The following is a 26,352-nucleotide window of genomic DNA, read 5'->3' on the forward strand; positions in this document are numbered from 1 at the left end:
GTAAGCATGTTTGATATTCATAAAAGTGAATAAGTATAGTGTTATCTACTTGTTACAAAATACATTTGAATTTTTCCCTTGCTTGGTTTTCTCAAACACCTATTCGTTTAATTAGCTACAAAAATCAGGAAAACATTCTGTAGTTTAGTTTAGGTATAGTTTACCTCCAAAAAGAAAGGCTCCATTTCTAACCCAGAATGTTACAGCAAGTGCTGGGTCCTGTGTCAGTATCCTGTCTGAGCCCTTCTAATCCTTAAATATGGTTGGCTTAGATTGGTGCCGGCGACCGTCAATCAGCTTTAACAAGTAAACAACTGGAAGCATTCCCACTTGTTAAAGTTTATTAATACAAAGAAATGAATCTGCAGAGGGAAGATCAATAAATATAAAATACACGGGAAACACTGGGAGAGTCACAGACCACAGCGCTGGGGAGATTCCTCGAGGATGGGAGGGGCACTCTGTTTGAGTTTGTGGTCCAGAGGTGAAGTATTTGTCCTGCCGCAAGAGTTCAAAGGGCAGGAATTCAGTGCTGGGTCTGGAGGAGAGATGTGATGCCAGATTCCTGAGATTTTTCCCTAATTGCAATTTTTGGTTTCTGCACATTTCTTCCCTCTGACCTTGAATAGTTTTATTTTGAATTTCTATCCCAGTGGTGCAGAACATCAGGATGTAAACACCTCATCGGAGCAGGCAGTCTACTCCGAAGGTGGAACGGCTTTGGTCTAGCGCCTTCTTAATCATGATTGTTAAAAAACCCTTGTAATTATTTTGTACAACTGGGAGAGAGGTGGAGTGGATAGTGTTATATAAAAAAAGTTCTGACCTTTTGGAAAGCTTGCAGAACCAATAAGACAGATCAGCTATACGCACAGCTGATGACCTGCAAGAGCTTCTTTGTCACTGATTTAGCTGTTAATAGTTTGGCGTGATTTATTCCCCAGGGGAGGGAACTTGACATTGCTCAGTGGCTTCTGTTTGGAATGAGAGAGTACACAATGATGGTGGACACCATCTCAGGGTCAGTCTCCATTCCAGACAGGAGGTGGTGGATGCGGTCACATGTTTGCCAAAACCCCACTAACAGTCTGCCTTCTGCGCATGGCGTATTCTGGGCATTACATCCTCAAGATGTGAGGGTATGAGTGGGCTGTTTCAGAGGAAACATTTTTCACTGTTTTCTTTCCACCTCTCCCGGATTTCCTTTAATCTGCAGCTATTTTGAGCACAGATGAAGGGTCAGTCTGCTTTTTTCTATTTTTCTCTCCTTCCTCAGTCACAGCTTTTCCTCCAAGGATGAGGTCAGGCAGCAAGCAAAAACACACTTTCATTCCCTTGCCAGCCCCAGAAAAAGGGCATGAGAGGAGCAGCCACAGGTCACAGCCAGTCCTGACCCATCCATATTCAGGGCTAGCTGAACTCATATACTTTTCCTCTCTAGAGGGGTGCCACCACAGGGACTGGGGGACTCTCAGACCAGCTCAGAAAGGTGCTAAGGTTTACCTGATGGGTGGATCCAGGTTCCCTAAGCGTGGGCGGGGGACATGATATTTGAGGCAGGTATTTCAGAATATGTTTTAGTCTATACTTTTTCATGTCATGCTTTCCATGATAAACCCTGCACTCAGGGGAGGAAAAAGAAAACATTTCTGAGACAGAATTAATGATGACTTATGTAGGTTTCTAATTTGCAGGGAACATACTGAAATCTCCTTCAGCTCACCTCACCCTGGCTGCCAGGATGGGGGCTCAGCGGGACAGGAAGGACCATTGCAGAAACGTGGGCACGAGGGGCAGTGTAAACAGTAAGAGCGTTGGCTACCTGCAGGACTGTTCAGTTACACAAGGGGCCCTGTGGTCAGCCTTGGAGGGACTGAGGCCACTCTTGGCTTTGATCTGCGTTATATTTACATGAGGCAGCAAAAGAATCCTTGTACTGCAGGATGGGAGCAGGAGGGGCCATGTGGCAGCATCTGGGTGAGGGACACGCTACTCTCGGGGAGCCGCGTCATTCATAAGGCATTACCTGGTTTGATTTTGCAGTTTGTGTGATGAGACTAGAAAAATCATGCCAATAAGAAGCTGTTGTGGATACTATGACTTTGGGAAACTAAGGGATCGTCTAAAAACAGTTCCGAGTCTAGGGAGGGCCAGCCTGCAGACGTATTTACAGTCATGGAATGGACACTGTGCGGTGGGACAAGGCTGTCACCTGTGCCAAGGTGCACTTTAAAAAATGGAGAAATAATGTGTGTGTGTTTTAAATTATTCAAATAATAGTTGACTATAATACTGATTTAAAGCCTGTGCAAAACACGTATTTACAATAAATAAACGCTCCATTAAGAGCCTGTGTGTCAGCTGAATTACGACTTGAGAATAGTGAGGTCTGACGTTCTCCTGGGGACGCCCACCCTGCCATATGGACCTCCAGGTGGCTCACAGGACATTGGCTTCATCCGTCTTCTCACCGGAGCGTCTTAAGCGCTAACTGTGGAAACACAACAGTGTTACCAGGTGGGGTCAGAGGTAGATGAACCATCCCCAGGACTGGCTTTCCCTCATGCCTGCAAGGCTGCCAGGGTCTGATGGTTCCATCATATGCAAGGTGCTGGTCTTCACCCAGCGGGTTGTGGGTGGAAAAGGAAAGTGTAGCTTGTTTCAGGTGGGGACCGAATGTCATAAAAAACATTTTAGGGACCAAGTACCAGCAGACCGCTTGATGGGAAGCTCAAGAAAAGTGAAGACCTTGGTGGCGATCTCAAGACAAGGCAATGAAAAAGAGAGAAAGGGCCCCAGGCTTTCAGATTTCCTGTTTAGGGCTCCCAGCCTTGCATGGATCACGTGGGCTCTGGCCCATAAAAGAAGAGCACCCCTGGGGCTCTGTTCACCATGTCTGAAACCCCGTGATTTCTCTGGGCAATTGCTTTTTGCCTCACTGAAGTGAAAAATGAATTAACATGGTTCCACCTAGACATAAAGACCTTCTTGACTATGGGATGCCCAAGACAGACTACAGTCCATCCTTGACTAGACTTTGTGGGCTCAGGGGATTCAGATGTGTGCCTGCCATGAGGTTAGGGACTGGACAGTATGGAATGTTCCATCATGCTTATAACGTCTGAAGGTGAGTGTGACTCCTGTCCTGGCAATTCTGACCTGCCAGGGAAAGAAGCAGTGAGGCGCAGTGGAAGGAGCACTGGACAAGGAGTCAGAGGTCTGTATGTGTGACCTCAGGTGAGTTCCTTAACCCCTCGGAGCTTGGTTTTCTCATATGAAAAAAAGGCATTAAAGATAAATCTCTCCAGCTTATATCACAGAGTTGCTAAAAAGGATCCAATGAAATAGCATATGTAACTTCTCTAAACTATAAAAAGTTGTGTAATGTAGGGACTATTATTTTGATTATTACCATATTTTTCTGATCACGGGAGTAATGCATTTATTGCAGAAAATTCAGAAATTGCATAAATGCACTAATAAGTCAAATTCAGTCATAAGCTGGCAGAGTGAATGCCTGTTAACAACTTTGTGTATATTCTTCCATCTTTTTTTTTCTCTGTATATATCCTTCTCTGAACTACAATCATACACCCACCCAGTTTTAAACCTACAATCATCTGAGAATGTTTACTGCAGTTCTCAAAATTGGATCAGCTGTGGTGAGAAGGGGAGGAGGGTGCTTGTCCTCCTTCAAGGAACCTTCACCTCCCCCAGCTTCCAGGAACCTAGTTCATTCCTTCTCACATCCCTTTCCTTCAGGTTCCAACCTAACCTGTGGGTCCTGCCCTTTTGCCACATAGCTGTGAAACTGGAGGCCAGGAGGGGACGAGAATCCCTGTTTTCAAAGAAACAAAGGGCCTTTAAAGATGAGACCCTGTCCTGTGCCGTGAGAAGCTTCATCTCCGCCCAGGTTAGAAAACACACGCTGTGTTCAGGTTGCCTTGTGCGAGCATGAGGGTGTTTCTTCAAAGACTGTCTTACACGGGCAGCTCTCTGCTTCCCCCTCCCCCCAGCTTTCCCCTAGCCACCAGCACTTGAATTTTGAGGCTAAATTGGTCAAGTTAAATGACAATGTTGATGGTGGAAACCCGGCCCCACCCTGGGGGGGTGGTGGTGGTAAGAAACCAGGTACTCTATAGATGACAGAGAATATTGAGTTATGTTTTATGCATGTTACAGAGTTTTTCTCTTCATGCTTCTCAGACCCGGGTAACGAGGGAAGGATGATGGCAGTGAACAGGGTGATGGTTGCAGAGGGATTCCCAGGGGTCCCACGTGCCAAAGTAGCTTCTAATGATTCCAGAGAAGCCCTCTTTCACTCTTCAGGTTTTGAAATTATGAGTGGTTCACCACTGGGTCCACCCCAGCTGGAAACACAGGTGCCCATGTGGCTTCGTCCCCAGGTAAAACATGAAGCTATTAACATGAAGGGGAAAGCAAACCTCCACAACTGTGTGCTTCTTGAGGAGGTTTCCCGGTTTTACACTCAGGGACCAGAGAGCTCTGTTACCTGAGCGTTTCTGCCTTTGATGTCGTCAGAGCTCTGCCCGCCTGCCTCGGCGTGGAGCCAGGGACCAGGTGTGCGGCCTGAAAGACACAGGAGCCATCTCACCATCTGTTGGCCGCGGGCCGGCTGTGCGCTTCACAAAGTCTGGCTCCGCCAGCACTCAGGGCAAAGGCGCAGGAACCAAGGGTAACTTGAGCCCGTCAACCCGAACCCCTCGGGCTCCTGGCCCTAGACCGTGTATCTCCACCCACTGCTTCTCTGTCACAGACCGTGGCTACAGAGTCATCATGTCCACTGTGCTGGAAGGAGAAGAAGTTATGAAGGGCTCTCATCTAAATGCAGGTGAGCCTCTCAGCTCTGAACACCCCACCTGCTACAGACTCACTTGTGCGTCCTGATCCCAAATGAGCTGGCGATGTGCTGCTGCTGCTGCTAAGTCGCTTCAGTGGTGTCCGACTCTGCGTGACCCCATAGACGGCAGCCTACGGCTCACCCGTCCCTGGGATTCTCCAGGCAAGAACGCTGGAGTGGGTTGCCATTTCCTTCTCCAATGCATGAAAGTGAAAAGTGAAAGTGAAGTCGCTCAGTCGTGTCCGACTCTTCGAGACCCCATGGACTGCAGCCTACCAGGCTCCTCTGTCCATGGGATGTTCCAGGCAAGCATACTGGAGTGGGGTGCCATCGCCTTCTCTAGGCGGCGTGCTAGCGTTGTTTAAAAAAAGGAGTAAAAAGTATGTGCTGACACAGCTCAGCCCCTGCCTATGAGGATCCAACTCATTCTCTAAAACATGCTAGGTTTAAATATTACACAAGTTATATGTATATGAACATATATTCTCATAATTAAGAATTTGAAGAATATAGAAAAGGTAATAGGGGAAAAACCCTAAAATGCTTCCTCTCTGCCTGCCCTTTTCTCTAATCCCAATTATTTATCCCAGAGTCACCTCTGCTAAAAGTTTGGTGTTTATCCCTCCAGCTTGGTTTTACTTTTTGGCATGTATACACAGATGTGTATGTATATAGGCAGATATGTGGTTTGGTTGATCTAGCCAAGTTTTAAAATCCACATTCCCAGGAATTCCAGAACTTTTTCTGTGAGCCAGGTAATCCAAATGGTGTCCCTGTCTCTTTCTAAAGTCTCCCTGTGTCCCTGCGTCCCAAATGTCGGCTGCATTTGGTACAAGACTTTTCTGTCTGCTTCCATCACCGTCTAGGAATTAAATATCTATGTCCCAAAGCCCTTAAAACAACTCATGTTGCTGTGCAACTGACTAACATGAAAAGCAGAAATATCCATCACAGATTATTTATGATAGTTAAAAAAAACTGATAATCTGCATTCAAAAGCAGTGTTCAGGAAATCTAGGGTTTGTTATCATATGATGGAGCACCAAGCAGCCATCTGAGTGTCTACAAAGACTCAAATAATTTGGGTTGATGTTTGAAATGTAGGAGAAAAAAGCAGGCTAGAAATTGTATAAATAGCAACACACCTCAACTATTTAAAGGGCTTCCCTGAGAGCTCGGTTGGTAAAGAATCCGCCTGCAATTCAGGAGACCCTGGTTTGATTCCTAGGTCGGGAAGATCCCCTGGAGAAGGGACAGGCTACCCACTCCAGTATTCTCAGGCTTCCTTTGTGGCTCAGCTGGTGAAGAATCTGCCTGCAATGTGGGAAGCCTGGGTTCAATCCCTGGGTTGGGAAGATCTCCTGGAGAAGGGAAATGCTACCCACTCCAGAATTCTGGCCTGGAGAATTCCATGGACTGTACAGTCCATGGGGTTGCAAAGAGTCAGACACAGCTGAGTGACTTTCACTTTCTTTCAACTATTTAAAAATCCATTAAAAAATGTAAATAATATACTGAATTGATTCCTTTTGTATTTATTGCTCTTTAAAACCTCTTAAAAACACTTTTCATGTTTTCTACAAAATGAACATATAAGTCATCTAAGGGAGAGGGTGGGAAGATTTGGGAGAATGGCATTGAAACATGTATAATATCATGTATGAAACAAGTTGCCAGTCCAGGTTCAATGCACAATACTGGATGCTTGAGGCTAGTGCACTGGGACGACCCAGAGGGATGGTATGGGGAGGGAGGAGGGTTCAGGATGGGGAACACATGTATACCTGTGGCGGATTCATTTTGATATTTGGCAAAACTAATACAATTTGTAAAGTTTAAAAATAAAATAAAATTTAAAAAAAAAGTCATCTTAAGAATCTGTTACTGTATGATATAGTTGAACTACCACATAGAAGCATCTCTACAACTTACAAAACACTAATCCAATGGGTCCTGTAATTTTCATTACAATGCTTTAAAAATTAATGAATGCATCTGTTCTAGGATACAGATTTCTGGGGGCAAATGGCACAGGAAGTACTAGATTTTTAGCCAGATTTGCATGGTCAGCTGCTGCAGTTTTGTCCACTCTTTGGGAACCCATGGACCATAGCCCACCAGGCTCTTTTGTCCATGGGAATTTTCCTAGTGAGAATACTGGAGTGGGTTGTCATGCTGGCCTCCAGGGGATCTTCTCAACCCAGGGATTGAACATGTGTCTCCATTGTCTCCTGCATTGCAGGCAGATTCTTTACCGGTGAGCCACCAGGGAAGCCCCTGTGAAAAGTAGAGACACTGATATACTTAATTCCATGCAGCAGTATGGCCCTGAAACTACTGCTCTTAGACTTACTCCAGTCTGCTACAGAAGAGCCTTCCTTTAGACCAAGGTTTCTTAACTTGGCTCTATTGACATTTGGAGCTGGATAATTCTTTGTTTGGGGGGTGTGTTGGCTCTGTTGACATTTGGAGCTGGATAACTGTTTGGGGAGGGGGGCTACCTGTAGGGTGTAGGTGATCTCACAGCCTTCTTAGTCTCTACTCACTAGATGCCAACAGCAATTCTCCACACCCCAAAGACCATTTGTGTCAAGAAAAAAAATGTCTCCAGACTGTGCCAAATGTCCTCTGGGAGGCAAAATACCCTCCGCGAGAACAACTGGGCAACGAAACAAGCTTCTCCATAGGTAAACAGTGCCCACTGGTTTTTATAAATATGATGGGAAACAATAGCAGAGCTAAAGGATAACCAATTTCTTCATAAAACAGAAAAGAAAACTCTACATGTTGTAAAAGAAATTTCACTGTTGCTCGAAAAGGGTGGCTGAGAGTTGCCAGGGTTACCTAAGATTCTTTTAATTCAGCTATCCCCTTGGGGGGTGGCGTCTCAAATATTTCCTTTTGCGATGCCACTAGGATCTCTTAGAATTCAACAAACAGAGCCCTTTTGCTGGAAATAGTCCTTCACATGGGCTGTTTTCCTATAGGAGAGTATTTCAGATTCACTAAAATACTGGTTTTCAAACTTTTGGTACCACAATGTGCAGTAAGAAAGACTTTTTCCATTTCTACCCAACCACATGTGTCTATTGCACACAGAACAGCCTGAGTGACCATTGTTGCCACCTCCTGGGAACCAGATGGCCTCTCTTTCTCTGGTTATTAACACGGCTGTGTGTCCGGAGCTGGATGCTACAGAGCAGCCGACTATGAAAGAGTTCTCTGAACAGTGGGGCTTAAACAAGCAAGTCTACTCCTGGGTGGAAGGAGCAGCAGCCTGAGGGCCACGCTGGCTTCCAACTTTACTTTTTGTCATTTGTAAATCAGGCCAGCCTTATACCTTTCCCCAGACACAGAGATATTTTCATGTGTTAAAAAAAATTTGTTCTGTAGCCAACCAACAAGAGGCTAAATATTGCAGGGCTTGGAAAGTATCCAGAAAGGATTTACAAACTTGGCTGGCCATCAAAGCTGGGTCTCTTGGAGGGTCTCCCAGAACGTCTCCCAGTCTTGGAGTGCAATTCCAGGGGCTGGGGGAAGAGAAAACAGACTCCTTGGAGAGGCAGATCTAACTGTCAGCTCTGGGCAACTTGATCTCTCTGAGGTAGGGTCCACATGGCATCAGGTGGAAAGTAGCAGTTATGGCGCAGAGAATCACATTGTGTATTTGAAACAAATGGGATGCTGCATGTTCTGGCCTCACATGCAGAGAAGGAATACTGATTGGACCATGACACGAGAGGCAGATGGCATGCAATCAAGAGCACAACTCTTTGTGACTGGAAACGTTTCACTGGCAACGCTAACCAACTCTTTGCAACTCCATGGACTGTAGCCCGCCAGGCTCCTCTGTCCATGGGATTCTCCGGGCAATAATACTAGAGTGGGATCTCCAGGGGATCTTCCTGACTGAATGTGGGTCTCCTGTACTGCAGGCAGATTTTTTACTGGCTGAGCTGCTGGGGAAGCCTATCTGTATGACACAGATGTTAAATTGAATGGTAGTTTCTGTTTCCCTTCCTATCCCAAAGCAGCTCAACAAATATGAAGCGAGATGCAAACCAGAAGAGGATGCTCTTACTAGATGATTCCAGTGCAGCCTGTGGTGATGATACATGGGCTGGGCCAGAGTTAGGGTGCCCTCAGCTGTGTTCCCCAGGGGCCTGTATGTTCTGTGACCTGTATGTTGTATGATTACTTGCAGGAGGGTTAGCCAAAATAATTGGGCTTCCCTGGGAGTTGTTTTTCTATCTTTTATAAACAAGAAAAAGATGCTGTTAAAAATATATTTATCCAGAAAGATGTTGATTTGAACTCTAAAAAGCAACCTGGAGTCATCATTTTCCCTTTTGAATACAGAGCCACTGAGTCTGTAGCTTCCTTTCTAACGGCAGGTGCAGCCTTTCCTCTCAAGTGAGCTGAGGGCACATAGTCGGGGGGTCTCCCTAGGCCTCTGCATGGAGACCCCTCACCTGAGAAGGCATCTAACCCACCCTTGGTTTGGTTCTATGCTGTTTCGGTCTGTCAGGCAGCCGACCCACGTCAAGAAGAAGCCTCAGGCTCTCCTGGCTGATGTGGAACAAAAAGCCCCGCCTCAAGCCCTGGTTCTGCCACCAGCTGTGGCCATGAGCAGGCCACCCTACTTCCGCATGGCTCCTTCTCCCCGCCTGGAAGGAACTGGGCTGGGAAACCTCACAAGGCTTCCCTTGCTCTGATGCTGGAAGCCTCTCACAGCCTCTAACTAAAGGACATGACGCGTTTCACTGGACATGATAATTCTCATATCTGCCAGAGCTAAGCCTTAGAAACTGCATATCTAGCCTCTCCTCTCCTCACTGGCTGTCATTGCCGCAGTTGATGTTGGTCTGAGGGACCCACCACCCCATCTGGGGAGCTTACAGAGTCACCCTATACACTATAGGGCCTCACTTCCCTCCTTGGGCACTCAGACCAGGGGTGGGCTTAATCATCGACCCTCACCCCATAATTTGGGATTTTAAAATTAGTTTAAATGATTTTTAAAAGTAATGTATATTTATTTTAGAATACTTGGACAAAATAGTGAGCCATGAGGAAAATAAAAATCACCCAACATTCCGTGACTAAGGGATAACTAGTCCTAACACTGTAGTGGATGTATTTCTAGCTTCTTCTCTCTTTTCTTTCTTTGTTCCACTTCTCTCTCTCCACATAAATTCATGAAACAATTTCTTTTTAAAATTAATTTAGGTTTTCTTAAAAGTTTTTTTTTTTTTTTTTTTGATGTGGACCATTGTTTAAAGCCTTCATTGAATTTGTGACAGTACTGCTTCTGTTGTTTACATTCTTTTTTTTTTGGTGTGAGGCCTGTGGGATCTCAGCTCACTGACCAGGGATCAAACCTGTACTCCCTGCATTGGAAGGCGAATTCTGAACCACTGGACCACCAGGGAAGCCCCTAGGTTTTACTTAATTTTTAGTATACTGGGTTGTTTTGTTTCTCTTCTCAAGGTTGCATTGACATTTTCCCATGTCACTAAATATTCAACAGCACTACTATAATAGATGCAGAACATCCCACCCAGTGGCTCTGCCCTATTTTACCTCATTGCTGGAAATTCGTGTTTTTTTCAAATTTCTTCTGTAAATGGTTTAGCAATATATTAAAATATATGTATGTTTTAAAATATATGTATGTATGTTTTAAAATATATGTATGTTTTAAAATATATGTATGTATGTTGAATTATTGATTAATTCAACAATTATTTCTTGAGTGTGAGTGCCTGTCCCTAATGGCTCAGTGGTAAAGAACTCCCCTGCCAATGCAAGAGATGTGGGTTCGATCCCTGGGTCAGGAAGATCCCCTGGAGAAGGAAATGGCAACCCACTCCACTATTATTGCCTAGAAAATCCCATGGACAAAGAAGCCTGGTGGGCTACGGTCCATGCGGTTGCAAAGAATCAGACAAGACTTAGCGACTAAACAAAAACAAGTGCCTGGCCCCATGCTGGGAGCTGACAATAGAGCAGTGAATAAAAATTGATATTATCCTAGCCCTCCAGAGCCTTACACTGTACTTGGGAGATAGACAGGAGACAGGTAAATATATAACATGTCAGGAGGTGATGTGTGCTTTAAAGAAATGATGAGGCAGCATAAAGAGAATGACAGGAAGGGCTGCTATTTTATCTGGAGTGATCATCAGGGAAGACCACACGAAGGGATGTGGTCACCAGTAATAGTCAGGCGTGGCTAAGATAAGCACACTAGGCCGGAGGTCCTTACTACCTAACTGCCCTCCGTAAAAGCTGAAATACTTTGGCACAGGCATGTCTCCTGATTCTCTTAGTACTGGGACATCTAATTCTTTGATGTTATGGTGGGAACCACATCGAGCTGTTACTTACTTCAGTGTCTGGTGGAGAAGTTTCTCAGCTAATGGATATAATGGTAGCCAATTTTGCTATAAGTATAAAGTAAATGTATTTTAGAAAATGAGTTGGGCCACAATGAGATACAGCTTCATACCCATAAAGATGGCTACAAACAAAACAAAATACCCAGACCAGAAAATAACAAGTGTGGGTGCTGATGTGGAGAAACTGGAAACTTTGTGTACGCTAATAGGAATGTAAAAGGGAACACAGTATGATAGTTCCTCAAAAAATTAAAAATAGAATCACTACGTCATCCAATTCCACTTCTGAGTATATACACCAAAGAACTGAAAGCAAGGTTTCAAAGAATTATTGGTACATTTGTGTACACAGCAGCATTGTTCACAACAGCCAAAAGATGAAAGTGACCCAAGTGTCTATTGATGGACAAACAGATAAACAAAATGTGATAAATACATGCAATGCAATATTATTCAGTCTGAAAAAGGAAGGAAATTGTGACATGTTACAGCATGGATGAACCTTGAGGACATTATGCTAAATGAAATAAGCTACTCTCAAAAAGTCAAATATAGCATGATTCTACTTATATGAGGTACCAAAAGTAGTCAGACTCAGAACCAGAGAACCAGAAAGTACAATGGTTGCCAAGGGCCTAGGGGAGGGGAGAATGGGGAATTGTTTAATGGGTATAGAGTTTCAGTTTTGCAAGATGAAAAGAGCTCTGGAATCTGGTTGTACAACAGTGTAAATGCATTTCACACTACTGGACTGTATACACAAAAATGGTTAGGATGGTAGATTTCATGTTATCTATTTTTTAAACCACAATTAAATATAAAGAAAAAAGGAGTTGGGATGAAAACAATCAATCAGCCATTTTCCCAGTGAACTGACCATGATGAGGACAGTCTGGCTGGGAACACCAGAGTGAAATTTTATATTTCAGTGTCTGTCTGTCCTCTCTTCCTTCACCAGCACGTGACTCTCTCAAGGACAGATCAAGGGGATCGTTTATCTAAATCTCTCCAGTGCTAAGGGACTTAATAAGTATCTGTCCATACGATCATGACTTCACCCTTACTATCGCCATTAAAGTTAATGAATATTTGTGAGCTATGCATTTTCCCAAAGATTCCTAGTGATAGGGTTTTGCACTTTCTTTTTATTGTGGTAAATACATATAAAATTTCCCATTAACAACATTTAATACATTCCCATGGTTGTGTAGTCATCACCTCTACCTTGTTGCAGAACATTTTCATCAGCCCCAAAGGAAACCCATACCCATTAGCGGTCGCTCCCCATTCTCCATACCCTCCTGCCCTTGGCAACTGCTAAATCCACTTTCTGTGTCTTTGGATTTGTCTATTTTGGGTATTTCGTATCATTGGAATCCCACAATACGCGGCCTTTATGTCTGCTTCTTTCACTTAGCATAATGTTATCAGGGTCCATGCATGTTGTAGCATGTATCCCTGCTTCATTCCTTACTGTCCAATAATATTTCCCTGCATGGCTCCACCACATTTGGTTTATCTATTTACCATTTGATGGGCATTCGGGTACTTTTCACCTTTTGGCTATTGTGAATAGTTATGAATACCTGTCAGATATCTTGTTTGAACACCTGCTTTCAATTCATTGGAGTAGAATTGCTAGGTCATATGGTAATTCTGTTTAGTGAATTGAGGAACCTAAGGCATTTAAAAAAACTGGACAAAGTCATCTACTAAAGAAAGGAACAGCTCATACTTGCAGAGTGGAGCAGGGAAGACAGCACTGAAAGCACGAAGCCTTAGGGGTTTGTGTGCTGTGCGTCAGAAGGACAGAGAGAAAGCACGCAAGCAGGCAGAGACAGCTCCAGAAATGTCACAAAAGAGCATGGAATTAGCCTCATCTGATGGAACCAAAGTCATCTCCCAGACCATGAAGACCTCTAATCTTGGGTTACAGGTCAATGGCAGAAATACAAGAGGAAAACTGTAAGAAGAAATGTAATCAGATAAGCATGAACTGTACCAGGCTCACACTCACATAATCAACAAGGTTCTCCGCAGCGCCCAGGAATGGCAGGGACAGGCTCATTTAATTGTGCTAGGAGGCTCCTGCAGTATCTCATGCCCACCAATGCCATTTCAATCCCAAAGCACATCTTCTTTTTGAAATGGCAAATGCCCTTTCTGGTCTGTAAGATGTCCATTCGTGAGTAGGTTGAATTATTACTAATTATTACTTCTTGATCACCAGGAGATTGTTCTGGTGTGGGCACTCATTTGAACATTTCTCTGAAAGGAGAGGATCACAGCACAGACTGCCACCTGTGTACCCTGGTGAGCTGGGTCAGGGTAAAGCTTTTCTTCTATTCTCAGGGATAAGACTAGTTACCATGGGCTCCAAATGTAGCCAACTTAGTTACTAGAGTCTGAAGGTTGAAGAACTACACAGCACTTACTAAAACTCTTCTTTTGTAGTGATTTAGGGCAGAGATTAGCAAAATACAGCCAGCAGACCAAATGCAGCCAGTGCCTGCCTTCCCAAATAAAGTTTTACTGGCAGACAGCAATGCCCATTTCTTTATGTGTTTTCTATGGCTGCTTTCATGTCAAAACAGCAGAGCTGAATTGTTGTGATAGAGACCAGATGGCCAGCAGAACCTCAGACATGTCCTCTCTGGCCCTTTAAAGAAAATATTTGCTAATCCCTGGCTTAGGATAAGGCTCTGATGACCTGCAAAGCTAGTTGCCACTCTTGACCTTACCCCTCAGCCTCAGACCTGAGTACTCCCTGCTCAACCTGGTCCAGGTCACCTCTACCTTGCAGCCCCACAGGCACGTCCACTTGCCCTGACTGATAACCAACCAGCTCCTTTCCTCCTCCTTCTTCTTGGTGCCACATCATCCACCCAGGCCCAGGTAAATACTCAGAGTTCCTTTGTATAGCCTGTGGCCCGTCAGTGCACCCAAGCACCTAATTCTGGAGGGTCAGGGAAAACCAGGAGTCTTAGCGAGGTGGTACTTACTTCTGGGGATCTTGCTGGGGTAAATCTTCTGGCATGGTTTATACTCATCCGGAGGAGGAAAATCTTCCATGGAATGGAATGTGAATTTAGATTCAAAGTCATCTGCACACAAGGGAAATCACAAAATCACTCTCATTACTATGATGATCTGAGTTTTAATAATTTTCAGAAGCAAACAGTTTTGCCTGCTCAGTGCAAGGTTTTAATGGCAGGGCTATTCCCTTCTAAGACATCCATTCACCTCTTAACTTTTACTATTAATACTTATCTGGGACAAGGGGGAATCAGGACAAGTGAAGTCACAGACTCTTCCCATCATCCACCCAACTTCCTTCAACCAATGTCTTAAGGAAGCTTCCATAGGGAGCAGAAGTGCCACAGGCCTATCCAGGGCCCACGTGGGAAATCTGGCAGCAACAAAGGCCCTTCCAAGTTCCTGTGGCCTGCCGTCCTTTCTGTGCTCCTGAGGAGAACTCTAGGTGGGGTGGAGATGGGTGGAAAGAACAGGAGTCCTCAGCCTGGCTGGTGGGAAGGAGCCCAGCCTGTGTCCAGTTGGGGATCAGGGCTTCCCAAAGCAAACGAGTTCTGCCATGAGCCCCTGATGGCAAGAGGAGAAGGGTCTTGTGGCTCTTTTATGAGTTGAGTCCCTGCTTTGTGATCTAGGTTTTGGGTATGACAGTGGTTCAGCCCACCAAGGGGTCCAAAGATTTTTGGTCACACCTGACCAAAGATGACTTTCCTTCCTAGTTCCACAGATTTGCCTTAATTGATCCTGTGCTGGTGGGCCTTCCATCCATGTCTGATTTCATGTCTTATGTCTGATTTCTCCATGGAGACAGGTGTGCGTGTGTGCACGTGCATGCGTGCACGCGCGCGCACACACACACACACACAGAACTTAAACATTGGTTTTCTTCTCTCTCTGTAGTCTCAATCAGAAGGTTAGGGAGTAGATTCTGGAACCCCTCCCCAAGAAAGCCTCAAAAGAAACCCTATTTAACACAACCTGTAGGTTGTTCTTCACCCCACTCACCAATGATGTTCAGGCTTCCATTCCGCAGCTGACCTCCGGGCTGCTGGGTTGGGGTCCAGGCTAGGGCCTGCTGGCTCCTGCTGGAAAGCTCAGTGGTGGGTGACCTCGCAGGGGGTGCTGGGGGTGGGTTGAGTTTTCCCCCACCGGTCCCTGGTAGAGAAGATGACGGTGTATTCAGATACAGGACTTTCAGATGGAAGATGCTAGGATGGTAGATGCTATAATCTTCTGGGAGAGGTGAGGTATTGAGATCTTTGGGTGTAAGATGATATAATGATGAAAAGGCAGCCTCTCGAGCCAACCTTCTTGGGATTGTGTCCCAGTCCTCCTGCTAGAGTAATAACACCACCTCTCTGTGCCTCAGTTTCCTTATCCATAAAATGGGAATAATAATATATATATACACATTCTTGGGCTTTCCTGGTGGCTCAGATGGTGAAGAATCCAACTGCAATGCAGGAGACCCAGGTTCGATTCCTGAGTTGGGAAGATCTGCTGGAGAAAGGATAGGCTACCCACTCCAGTATTCTTGGGCTTCCTTGGTGGCTCAGCTGATAAAGAATCCACCTGCAACGCGGGAGACCTGGTTCGATTCCCGGGTTGGGAAGATCCCCTGGAGAAGGGAAAGGCTACCCACTCCAGTATTCTGGCCTGGAGAATTCCATGGACTGTATTAAGTGAGTTGATTTAATTAAAGTGGCATGTAGTTGGGGCTCAATGAATATTAGCTGCAATTATAGTATCAACCCTTGTCATCAGATGGTACAGCCCAAAGAAGTAAAGATACTGCACAATCCTATGCAAGGGAAGGACTCTCTACAGGTGAGACTTGGGGTGGGGCTGGATGAGCAGGCTGTCGGGGGCTTGCTCCTGCCCCTGCGTTTCTGCTCACACTCATTCTCCTGCACCTTAGTCCCTGGTTTCTCCTTCCAGTAACTTTAAAACCTACCTAGCCCCCAGGGCCCAACTCAAATCCCACCTACTTCATGAATTCTTCCCTGATGATCTCCTTTGCCAAGACTTCTTCGCATGACTCATTTGGCAGTTAATAACCTGCTGCCTTGGCACATCAACTTGGGTACTCGACTCTTCACTTTGCTATTGAAGTGATGACAACTGCACCATTAGTATCTGTGCCAACATGTTCACAAGTACAATCTCCTGCTCTTCCCTGTGGTTGGTCTGAGCAGCAATTACCCTCATGTTGTCCGTGGAAAGCCAAGTTTCATGTCCAAAGACACAGTGGAAGAGGCCAGACAAGCACCCATCCCGGCATCCGGTTTGCAGCGCTGAAGCTGGCCTCCCCAGGGCCATCAGCGCTCCTCACTCCTCAGCTCCTCCCTCTGCCTTTCCCTTTCTCAGTCTCCCTCTTCTCCCTTGCTGGTCTTCCCTTCCTCTGTACCAGGATCCACTAGGATTTACTTGTTCCCACAAAGGGAATAAAGAGGATAAGGGGCTGTGGACCCCTCTTCTGGGTGAGAAGCTGCCTCTCCACTTGGTCAGAGAGAAGGAAGTGAGGCTGCTGAGCCCCTAGCTACCCCTCTCCCCAGGCAAAGCACCCCAGGCATACTTCCTCACTTGGTATGTATGACAATCCTTTGTAAAAGGTGTTATTGTTACTATTTCCATTTGTCAAATTAAAAAAAGCAAGGTTTAAGGACATTAAAAACAGAAGAGGGTGGGAAGGCAGGATTCAAACTCAGATCTCTCTGAATCTAAAGCACTGATTTTTTTCACCCTATCTTAAACATTTAGGAATCATGAGCCTCAGAAGGGGCTCACTAGTACTAATGCTGGACATTATAATTAGTCAGTTGAAAAGAGAATGATTAAAATCTTATCTCTTGTGATCAAAAGCCTTAAAAATATCCTTGCTTTTTGTACCAGGAACTCCCTTTCAGAAACTTATCCTTTAAAATAAAAATCTAAAATGTAGACTACAATTGTTATAAATGTATTTCCTGCAATATTATTTGTAATAACAAAAAATGGAATCAACTTAAATATCTTAACACTAGAAATATGGTACATATCAATTATCATATTAATATGCTTATAGATACATTTTAACAATTTCATAAATATCAAATTACATCAAAATTGCTTTTAATATTATATTAAATAAAAGCAGAATAGAAAATAGTGTATACAAAATCATATTAACCATGTAAATATGTAGGTATGTTAAGAAAAAAAAGAAACACATCCAAATACAATAGTTTTTACTTCTGGGTGATGTTATTATGGGTGATGTCATTTTTTTCTATTTGCTCTACAATGAGCTTGTATTATTTTTAATTCAAGGATATATATTTAAGAAACTTTCTGCTTCAAAAGATTTTCTGCAGATTCAAAGATACAGAGAATTATCTTTGTAAATAAAAGATAAAAATTATCTTTGTAGTAAACTGGTGATTACTAGCAGGGAGGGGTCGGGGCAGGGCAAGATAGGGGAAGGGGATTAAGAGGTACCCACTACAAGGTATAAAATAAATAAGACACAAGGATGTAATGTACAGCTCAGGGCACATAGCCAAAATCTTATAGTAACTTTAAATGAAGTATCCTCTATAAAAATATAGACTCACTATGTTGTATACCTGAAACTAATATAACATTGTAAATCAATTATACTTCAATTAATAAAAAAAAGTCTCAAAAAATTTTTTTTCTGAAAAATCAAGGAATATGAGCCTGTGTGTGTAATTGTGGATATATGTTGGGCTATGTGTGTGGATGTGGGTTTTGATGAGTGTGTGCATATATTTATTAGTGTATGTGTGTGTCTGTGTGTGTATGTGTGTGGGGTGCTTCCCCTATGGCTCAGTGGTAAAGAATCTGCCTGCAACGCAGGAACTGCAGGAGAAGTGAGTTCGATCCCTGGGGCAGGAAGATCCTCTGGAGGAGGGCATGGCAACCCACTTCAATATTCATGCCTGGAGAATCCCCATGGACAGAGGAGCCTGGCGGGCTATAGGGTCACAAAGACTCAGCATGCATGTGTGTATGTGTGTGTGTACATGGGTGTGTGTATACATGGGTATGTGTGTACATGGGTGTGTGTGAATGTGTAGTGTGCTTTCCATTTAGAAGGACACCAAAGGTGACTGAAGCCTCATCACTTCATGGAAATCATAGTCATGAAGCATGTATATTCAATCCAGATCATCTATGCTGGAAACATGAAGGGATTATTTTTAAAGTTTGGCTGAAAATATGGACCCTCAGTTTTCCTGAGTCAGTTGGAGAACCTGCCAAAAATATGGCAGAATGCTAATCTACTCAGGATCGATGAAAATCCTGGCTGGAAACCAGACTATAATAACTCAGACAAAAATTACACAGGAGAGCTGGTTCTGGAAACAATTGCGCTTATAGCTGTCTCAACCTGGGGAATGGTGATAGTAAAAACAAATAGACTTTTCTAGATCTCACTGTTCTGACAACTGCATGAGGGGAGAATTATTGCTATGCCCATTTCACAGATGAAAAGAAAGCACAAAGAGGCTGAGGAATCGCCCTGGGTCACACAGCTAGTCATGGCATGGTGATTAAGGCCAGAATCCCTAGCTTGTGGTCTGCACCATCTTGGACAAGTCTTCCAGCCTCCCTTACCCTGGTTTCCTGTCTCTAACCTGAATACCTCAGCATAAAGTCATATAAAACAAGTTTTTCTTGTGCTCCACAGGGCACTGAACCGGTCTGATCTAAAATAAAATTCAGAGTTAAGATGTCCTGAGGTTTTCCCAAGTGGGCCACAGGTGCAGGCCTCTGGGGGTGTCCATAGCACCTCCAGAGCTGCTGCCAACGGTCAGAAAAATGATCCTCTGACACGACCACCCTGGACCAGAACAGCAGTGCTTACCGGGGCCTCGGCCCGGCCTCTTCTTCTGCAGGAATGGCTGAGATCCTGGAGGGGCGGGCGGCGCTGGCAAGGCCTGCCCGCTGGGCTTGGGTGGCTGGGCCTGGAAGCTGGGGGACTTGGGGGGCAGCGGGGGTGGGACTTCACTGCTGCTGTTAGCACTTGGCAAAGTGGGTGCAGGCAAAGAGGATCTGGGGGTGCAGGAGGCGTAAAGGGGGAGTGGAGGTGGCGGGGGCGGCGGGGCGGGAGGTTCCCGCACGTCTTGGGCCGGGCTGGCAGCCTCCGCATTGAGCCCCGGGTGCCCACAGGGAGGGAGCAGAGGGAGCGGGGGCGGGACGGGCGGTAGGTGCAAGGGGGCCAGCTGAGGCTTCGCTGCCTTGTCACTGGGACCCAAGGCCGGGGGCGGCGGGAGTGGCGGGGGTGGCGGGGGAGGAGGAGGCGGTGGGCAGAGCAGAGGCGGTGGAACCACCGGCGGGCTCCCTTTAGACGGTGGGCCAGGTGGGGACACCAGCGGAGCTTTGACGGGGGACGACAGGGGCAGGGGTGGCGGTAGGGGCGGGGGCGGTGGGGGCGGGGTTGGAGGCGGTGGGGCGGGCACGCTGGGGCGAGGGGGTACCGCCCTGGCCGCGCCATGCCCCTCAGAGGCGTTGCCTAGCCTGGGAGACGCAGGGGGATTGAATGGGCCGCTGATAGTCTTGGTGGGAAGCCGTGGAGAAGGCGCCCGGGAGCCAGGGCCCTGGCTGGTCTTGCCACCTGAAAGTGAGAGAATTCTGGGTTAGCTCAGCGCGGGGTGTGCGCCCTAGCGAGGGGCTCTGTCCAGCACGACCTCAGTGAACCTCATGGTGGTCATTCTCTTCCCGCACGGCCACTGGAGGCTGCAGGTGGAGCAGCTGGCACGCAAGGGGGCCAGCCCAAGGCCCTTACCTGAAGAAACACACTGGCCGCCGGTGAGACAAGCCCACCTGAAGCTGCCAGATGTGGCTGTGGCACCAGCTTCCTGTTGCACCCCACCTCCACCCTCTGACCAGGATTAGGGCTGCCCTGACCTCCTTCACCCTTCCTCCTCTCAAGGCCACCCTCACCCTACCCTGTTATTCTCCAGGCCAGTCAGCCGCATCTGTGGGTGTACCAACCAGAAGCTCCTGATGAGGGAGGTTTTCCTCACTCCAGCATTTTGTCAACATGGACTTTGTTTCTGATTTGAAAGGAGATTCAAGATTCCCTGAATATACTAGGTGATTGGAAAGTCAGTGGGAATACTCCCTGCCTTGGGGATCCAGGTCCAATGACCTTGAACCTCCCAGTTCCATACCCTCTGGAAACTCAAAGATCCCTTTCCCAAGGGCTTTTGCCCATTTCTAAGCAGCTTGCTGTCTCCTGATCTCCTGGCTTTCTTACCCTGTAGATCCTTCACCACATCAACCCCAACTTGAAATCCAATGCCTCTTTAAATCCAATGCCAACAGCAACAGCTTGCTCATAGTAGGCATTTGTGTTCGGTGGATGTCATGGAAGACTCGGGTGGAGGGTGCTCCCTGGTTGGGGCCTCCTCACTCTTTGCACACCCTTTCACCCTACTTGCCACTTCTTACCCTTTTTTCCCTCTGTCACTTCAAAGAGAAAAAAGTCCCTCTCCTTGTTTACTGCACAAAAGTTCTGCAGTCACTTAAATATGTCCTTGGAGTATCACTCTCCACTCAGGAGGCATATTAAGACATTTCTTCCAAATAAATGCACTTTCCCTAAAAGGAATTTTTGGGAATACATTTTTCCTATTCCAGCACCTGTATATTCTATAATCTCTATGAAAATATTTGGAAACCACTAGAAAACGTTTGCTTCTCACACCTTCAGCTTCCTCGTGCTGCAGAATAGGAAACACAGGTTTCATATCAAATTATAATGCCAGCAGCTGTTGGTGGTTCTGAGCTTTTCAGTCCCTGAGTCTCCAGTGTGTTTACCGAACCGGGTGCTAAAAGTATTTGGTGCCAAAAGTCAGGCCGATCACGGAAGGGCATGGAAGAGGTGACTCTGGGGCTGAAACTAAGTGAGCAGGACCACAGTAACTCTGGCTTTCCAAACGGATGACCCTACTCTGGCTATGATGCGACAGCCACATGGACACATGACTCATGACATGAGTCTCAACTGCGGAACGCTCTTCTGGAGGCAGGGTGGAGCTGTCATTATTCCTCTGTTGAAATTTTCTTTTAGATGGCTGTGGAGGAGATAATATCTTTGCACATATGCATCCACCCTGACGGACTTGGTTCCACCAGGGTGCTAAGGCAAGCATTGCCAGAATGGCTCACTGTCCATGAGCAGCAGCAGGAGGTCCCCACCTGGCCTTTTTCAGGGTCAGGATCTACCACCTGCTATTCCAGCATGAGACATTTTCTATGAGGTCTAGGGTAGGCGTCACCTTCAGAGATTGCTGCCTCCAAGTGCTCCAGCCTGTTTTCAGTAGTCCACAGGGATGAAGATGGAGGACCCAGGCAGCTCTCCAGACAAGGCAAGGCCTCCCTCTCTACCCACCAGCCAGATGACTTTAAAGAGGTAACAAGTTTGAGTAGCAGAATCAATCCCTGAATAACTAATCTTTAAGTTTTTAAGTGTCTGAGAGCACCGTGTATCTGAGATTCCAAAACCCTTAAAGTGGGTCAGTTAAAGTACAGGAGCCTCTACTTACTAAATGGCCAACCTAATGAGAGATGGGCAAACCCGTTTGTATCACCATGTGAGCAGCAGAAGCAAGGACAGCACAAATCCTTGCCCAGCTTATGTGCATGCCCATTCTGGGATGAAGCAGAGAGCTGAGCAGTGTGAGTTCAAGGGGAGACCCACAGGAGTCAGAATCAGCTCTGGCAAGGAAACCAGGCAGCAGACAGGGCTCTGAGAATAAGCACCAAGCAAAGGGTTTCCTTCATCACATGAACGCAAGCCCTAGAAATCCAACTAGAAACACAGGAGCAGACCATGAAGTGGTAGGGAAAGGCCAGTTCGAGAGCATCAAGGGGGCTTTGTTGACATGAAAGGAATCAGCTTTTGAGCCTGGGTGTTTATCAAAAGATGAAATATGTCTTCCTCCTTCCATTTGTGTATGTTTCCAGGAGACCTCACATTGCATGGAAGTCTCATTACACATTCTATACAAGCCAGTGATGTTTAGGGTTTGTTACATAGCAACACCTAACAGACATGATGCTAGAGACCCATCACAACTCACCACTGCCAGTGAGTCCACAGTGACGTCATGAAGACCTTCTATTGTGATTTACATCCGTACTTCGAAGTGTGGGCCACGATCACACCATTGCTAAACACTCCACACTATGGCACCTCCTTCTTCAGTGATTACAATGGGATGATTTAAACAGGATGAGGATTTCAAAGATCCCTTAGAAACAATTCTGTGTTTCGAAAACTTCTAGTACTTACGCTTCCAAAGAGGTGATCTCCTACCACGTGACTATTCACTCTAAACATGTCACTTATGGGCAGATGAGGACTGCCCTGTTGGTTCCGCAAGGCAAGGAGATAAGAGTCAAAGATAGCCAATTTGAACTCTTCCTTACCTGCTGCATCCCTCTGGCCTGCCGGTCGTAAAACTGGAAAACCACCAGCAAACAGATCTCCCAGGGCTGGAGGTGTGCTCCCCCCTCGAGAATTTGCAGGACCTCCTCCTTCTTTGTTGGTTCCTTTAGAACCTGTAGAGAGAAGAGGAAAGTAGTTGTGGACCTGTGAGCAGAGCTGAGCGGCCAGCTCTCACCCTGGCCATGGTCTAACACTGCCCGTGGCAGCCTTCCCTTCTCCGCCCACCAGTGTTACCCTTTTCCTACTCAACATCTTTCTCAAGAACCCCTGCCTTGTGCCCCGGCCTGTCTGCCACCCTCTCCAGGCTACCAAAGACCCTTCAGTAGTAACCATTCTGAAAAAGGATCAAAACAAAGGCATCTCTATACTGCCATTTAGTAGATGTGTGTGTGTGCGCACTCAGTCTGTGGACTCTTTGTAATCCCATGAACTGTAGCCCGCCAGGCTCCTCTGCCACAGGATTTTTTCAGGCAAGAATATTGGAGTGGGTTGCCATTTGCTCTTCCAGGGGATCTTCCCAAGCCAGGGACTGACCCTGCGTCTCCTGCATCGGCAGGCAGATTCTTTACCACTGAGCCACCTGGGAAAACCATTTAGTAGATGTCACCTTTTAAATTAGAAAACCCAAACACTGTAGGTAAAGAGCTGACCCCAATTTCATTTGACTGTTGTAGGAGGACTAGACGAAGAAAACCCACAGATTTAATTTAGGCAATAATTTTAACTTCTGGTCCACAGAGCCTGGTCCAGGATTTGCAAGCAGGAAGTAAAGGTCTGCAGTGATTTCTTCTTTGGCATTTTCATTCTCTGTCTCCCCAGTTCCCACTCCCTGGGCCTAGTGCTCTTCCCTGCACTTTTTTTTTTTCCCCTATGGGAAAGAAAGCTCATGAGCTCCTGAGAGATGTCACTAATTCCAGACTTCCAGATGTGTGTGAGAAGACATTGAGCTTACAAGAACTTCTGGCAGACAATGTCCACAGCCTGAAGCTAATATGCACAGAGAAATCAGGGCACAGTGCCTACTGGTGGAGGAATGTGGCCAGATTACCCCTAGTATTAACATTAAACATTATCTCTTCACTAGAATGATAAAGAAATGAGTGTCCCAATAAAATGAATTGATCTGTTAACTTGTTTGTTGTTGTTCAGTCACTAAGTCATGTCTAATTCTTTGTGATCCCATGGACTGCAGCATGCCAGGTTCCTCTGTCCTCCACTGGCTCCCAGAGTTTGCTCAAATTCATGTCCACTGAGTTAGTCTTAACTAATTAGATGGTGGGTCTAGCCAGAACTAATTTTTATTGTAATCAATCCTGAAAATGTTTCTTAAAATAATTTGCCTATTCATGTACATTAACATATATAATTACAGATATTAGATACAATTATATTTTAGGGCTATCTTTGAGAATTACCATCATGTATCATTGCAAAATATATGGAACCATAATAATACCTTATATTTAAATATATTTCTTTTTTTTTTACTTTTGTTTTCTTTTTTAAAATTTATTTATTTTAATTGGAGGCTAATTACTTTACAATATTGTACTGGTTTGTGCCATACTTTGTATATATTGGGCTTCCCTTGTGGCTCAGTTGGTAAAGAATCCGTCTGCAATGTGGGAGACCTGGATTTGATCCCTGGGTTGGGAAGACCCCCTTCAGAAGGGAAAGGCTACCCACTCTAGTATTCAGACCTAGAGAATTCCATGGACTATATAGTCACAAAGAGTTGGACATAACTGAGCGACTTTCATGTTCACTTTCTTCCACTGTATTTATTATTTCAGCCTTCAACAATCTTGACCAAAAAAGACAGCAGGTATTATTATCTCCCCCCATTTTGCAGATGAGCAAACTGAGTCTCAGAGAGGTTCCCTGATGTACATGGTGGCAGCATCAGAACTCAACATGGGTCATCTGATGGCAGGAACAAGGCTCCTTTTACTCCATCATAATCTAGAAGACATAGAAACTTATAGTCATATGATCCTGTGAGAGAATTCGGCAGAAATATTTTTCCTTATGGAAAATAAAATCTTTGCATTTGTTAGGGTTGAGACTTGAATTTTTTGCTCATTCAATTTGAGGATTATGTTGACACAGCATAAGTGATCTTTAAATGTTACTTCATAATGGATAAATACATTGTGTAACATCCATACAATCAAATCTTCAGTTCAGTTGCTCAGTCATGTCCGACTCTTTGCGACCCCATGGACTGCAGCATGCCAGGCTTTCCTGTCCATCACCAACTCCTGGAGCTTGCTCAAATTCATGTCCATTGAATCGGTGATGCCATCCAACCATCTCATCCTCTGTCAATCCCTTCTCCTCCTGCCTTAATCTTCCCCAGCATCAGGGTCTTTTCCAGTGAGTCAGTTCTTCTCATCAGGTGACCAAAGTATTGGAGTTTCAGCTTCAGCATCAGTTCTTCCAATGAATATTCATTGTTGATTTCCTTTAGGATTGACTGGTTCGATCTCCTTGCAGTCCAAGGGACTCTCAAGAGTCTTCTCCATTACCACAGTTCAAAAGCGTCAGTTCTTCAGTGCTCAACCTTCTTTATGGTCCAACTCTCACATGCATACATGGCTACTGGAGAAACCATAGCTTTGACTATATTGACTTTTGCTGGCAAAGTAATGTCTCTGCTTTTTAATATGCTGTTTAGGATGGTCACAGTGTTTCTTCCAAGGAGTAAGCGTCTTTTAATTTCATGGCTGCAGTCACCATCTGCAGTGATTTTGGAGCCCAAGAAAATAGTCTCTCACTGTTTCCATTGTTTCCCCATCTATTTGCCATGAAGTGATGGGAACAGGTGCCATGATCTTCATTTTTTTGAATGTTGGGTTTTAAACCAGTTTTTTCACTCTCCTCTTTGATTTTCATCAAGAGGCTCTTTAGTTCCTCTTCACTTTGTGCCATAAGGGTGGTGTCATCTGCATATCTGAGGTTATTGATATCTCTCCCAGCAATCTTGATTCTAGTTTATGCTTCATCCAGCCCAGCATTTCACATGATACACTCTGCATAGAAGTTAAATAAGCAGGGTGACAATATATAGCCTTGTATATTGTAAATTGGGAAAGTACTCCTTTCCCATTTTGGAACCAGTCCATTGTCCCATGTCTGGTTCTAGGTGTTGTTTCTTAACCTGCATACAGGTTTCTCAGGAGGCCAGTAAGGTGGTCTGGAATTCCCATTTCTGTAAGAATTTTACAGTTTGTTGTGATCCACACAGTTAAAGGCTTTAGCATAGTCAATAAAGCAGAAGTAGATGGAATTTTTTTTTTTTCTGGAATTATCTTGCATTTTCTATGATCCAACAGATGTAGGCAATTTGATCTCTGGTTCCTCTGACTTTTCTAAATCCAGCTTGAACACCTGGAAGCTCTTGGTTCACCTACTGTTAAAGCCTCGCTTGGAGAATTTTCAGCATTACTTTGCTAGCATGTCAGAGTGCAATTGTGCAGCAGTTTGAACATTCTTTTGCATTGCCTTTCTTTGGGATTGGAATGAAAACTGACCTTTTCCATTCCTGTGGCCACTGCTGAGTTTTCCAAATTTTCTGGCCTATTGAGTGCAGCACTTTA

General features: G+C 45.3%; 1 protein-coding gene across 7 annotated transcripts in view; it reads right to left on the reverse strand.

Annotated features, from left to right (window-relative positions):
* Nucleotides 1-26,352, reverse strand: part of WIPF3 (WAS/WASL interacting protein family member 3) — an 85,510-nt gene that overhangs the window by 2,327 nt on the left and 56,831 nt on the right. The window contains exons 4-9 of one of the 7 annotated variants that reach the window (XR_806163.4): nt 22,735-22,866; nt 19,163-19,912; nt 15,298-15,447; nt 14,265-14,366; nt 4,514-4,590; nt 2,415-2,491 (exon numbers count right to left, since the gene is read on the reverse strand). Coding sequence is in view for 6 of the 7 variants with exons in the window: in XM_002686848.7 (XP_002686894.4) it covers nt 2,468-2,491; nt 4,514-4,590; nt 14,265-14,366; nt 15,298-15,447; nt 19,163-19,912; nt 22,735-22,866 (1,235 nt within the window). In the remaining variant the exon portion in view is untranslated. Of the gene's footprint in view, nt 1-323; nt 2,492-4,513; nt 4,591-6,380; nt 7,139-11,640; nt 13,226-14,264; nt 14,367-15,297; nt 15,448-19,162; nt 19,913-22,734; nt 22,867-26,352 lie in introns of those variants that run through there. The other 6 variants (XM_002686848.7, XM_010804309.4, XM_015469694.3 and 3 more) reach the window with 6 other exon arrangements.

Source organism: Bos taurus, chromosome 4 (assembly GCF_002263795.3).
Source record: "Bos taurus isolate L1 Dominette 01449 registration number 42190680 breed Hereford chromosome 4, ARS-UCD2.0, whole genome shotgun sequence".
Lineage (NCBI taxonomy): Eukaryota > Metazoa > Chordata > Mammalia > Artiodactyla > Bovidae > Bos > Bos taurus.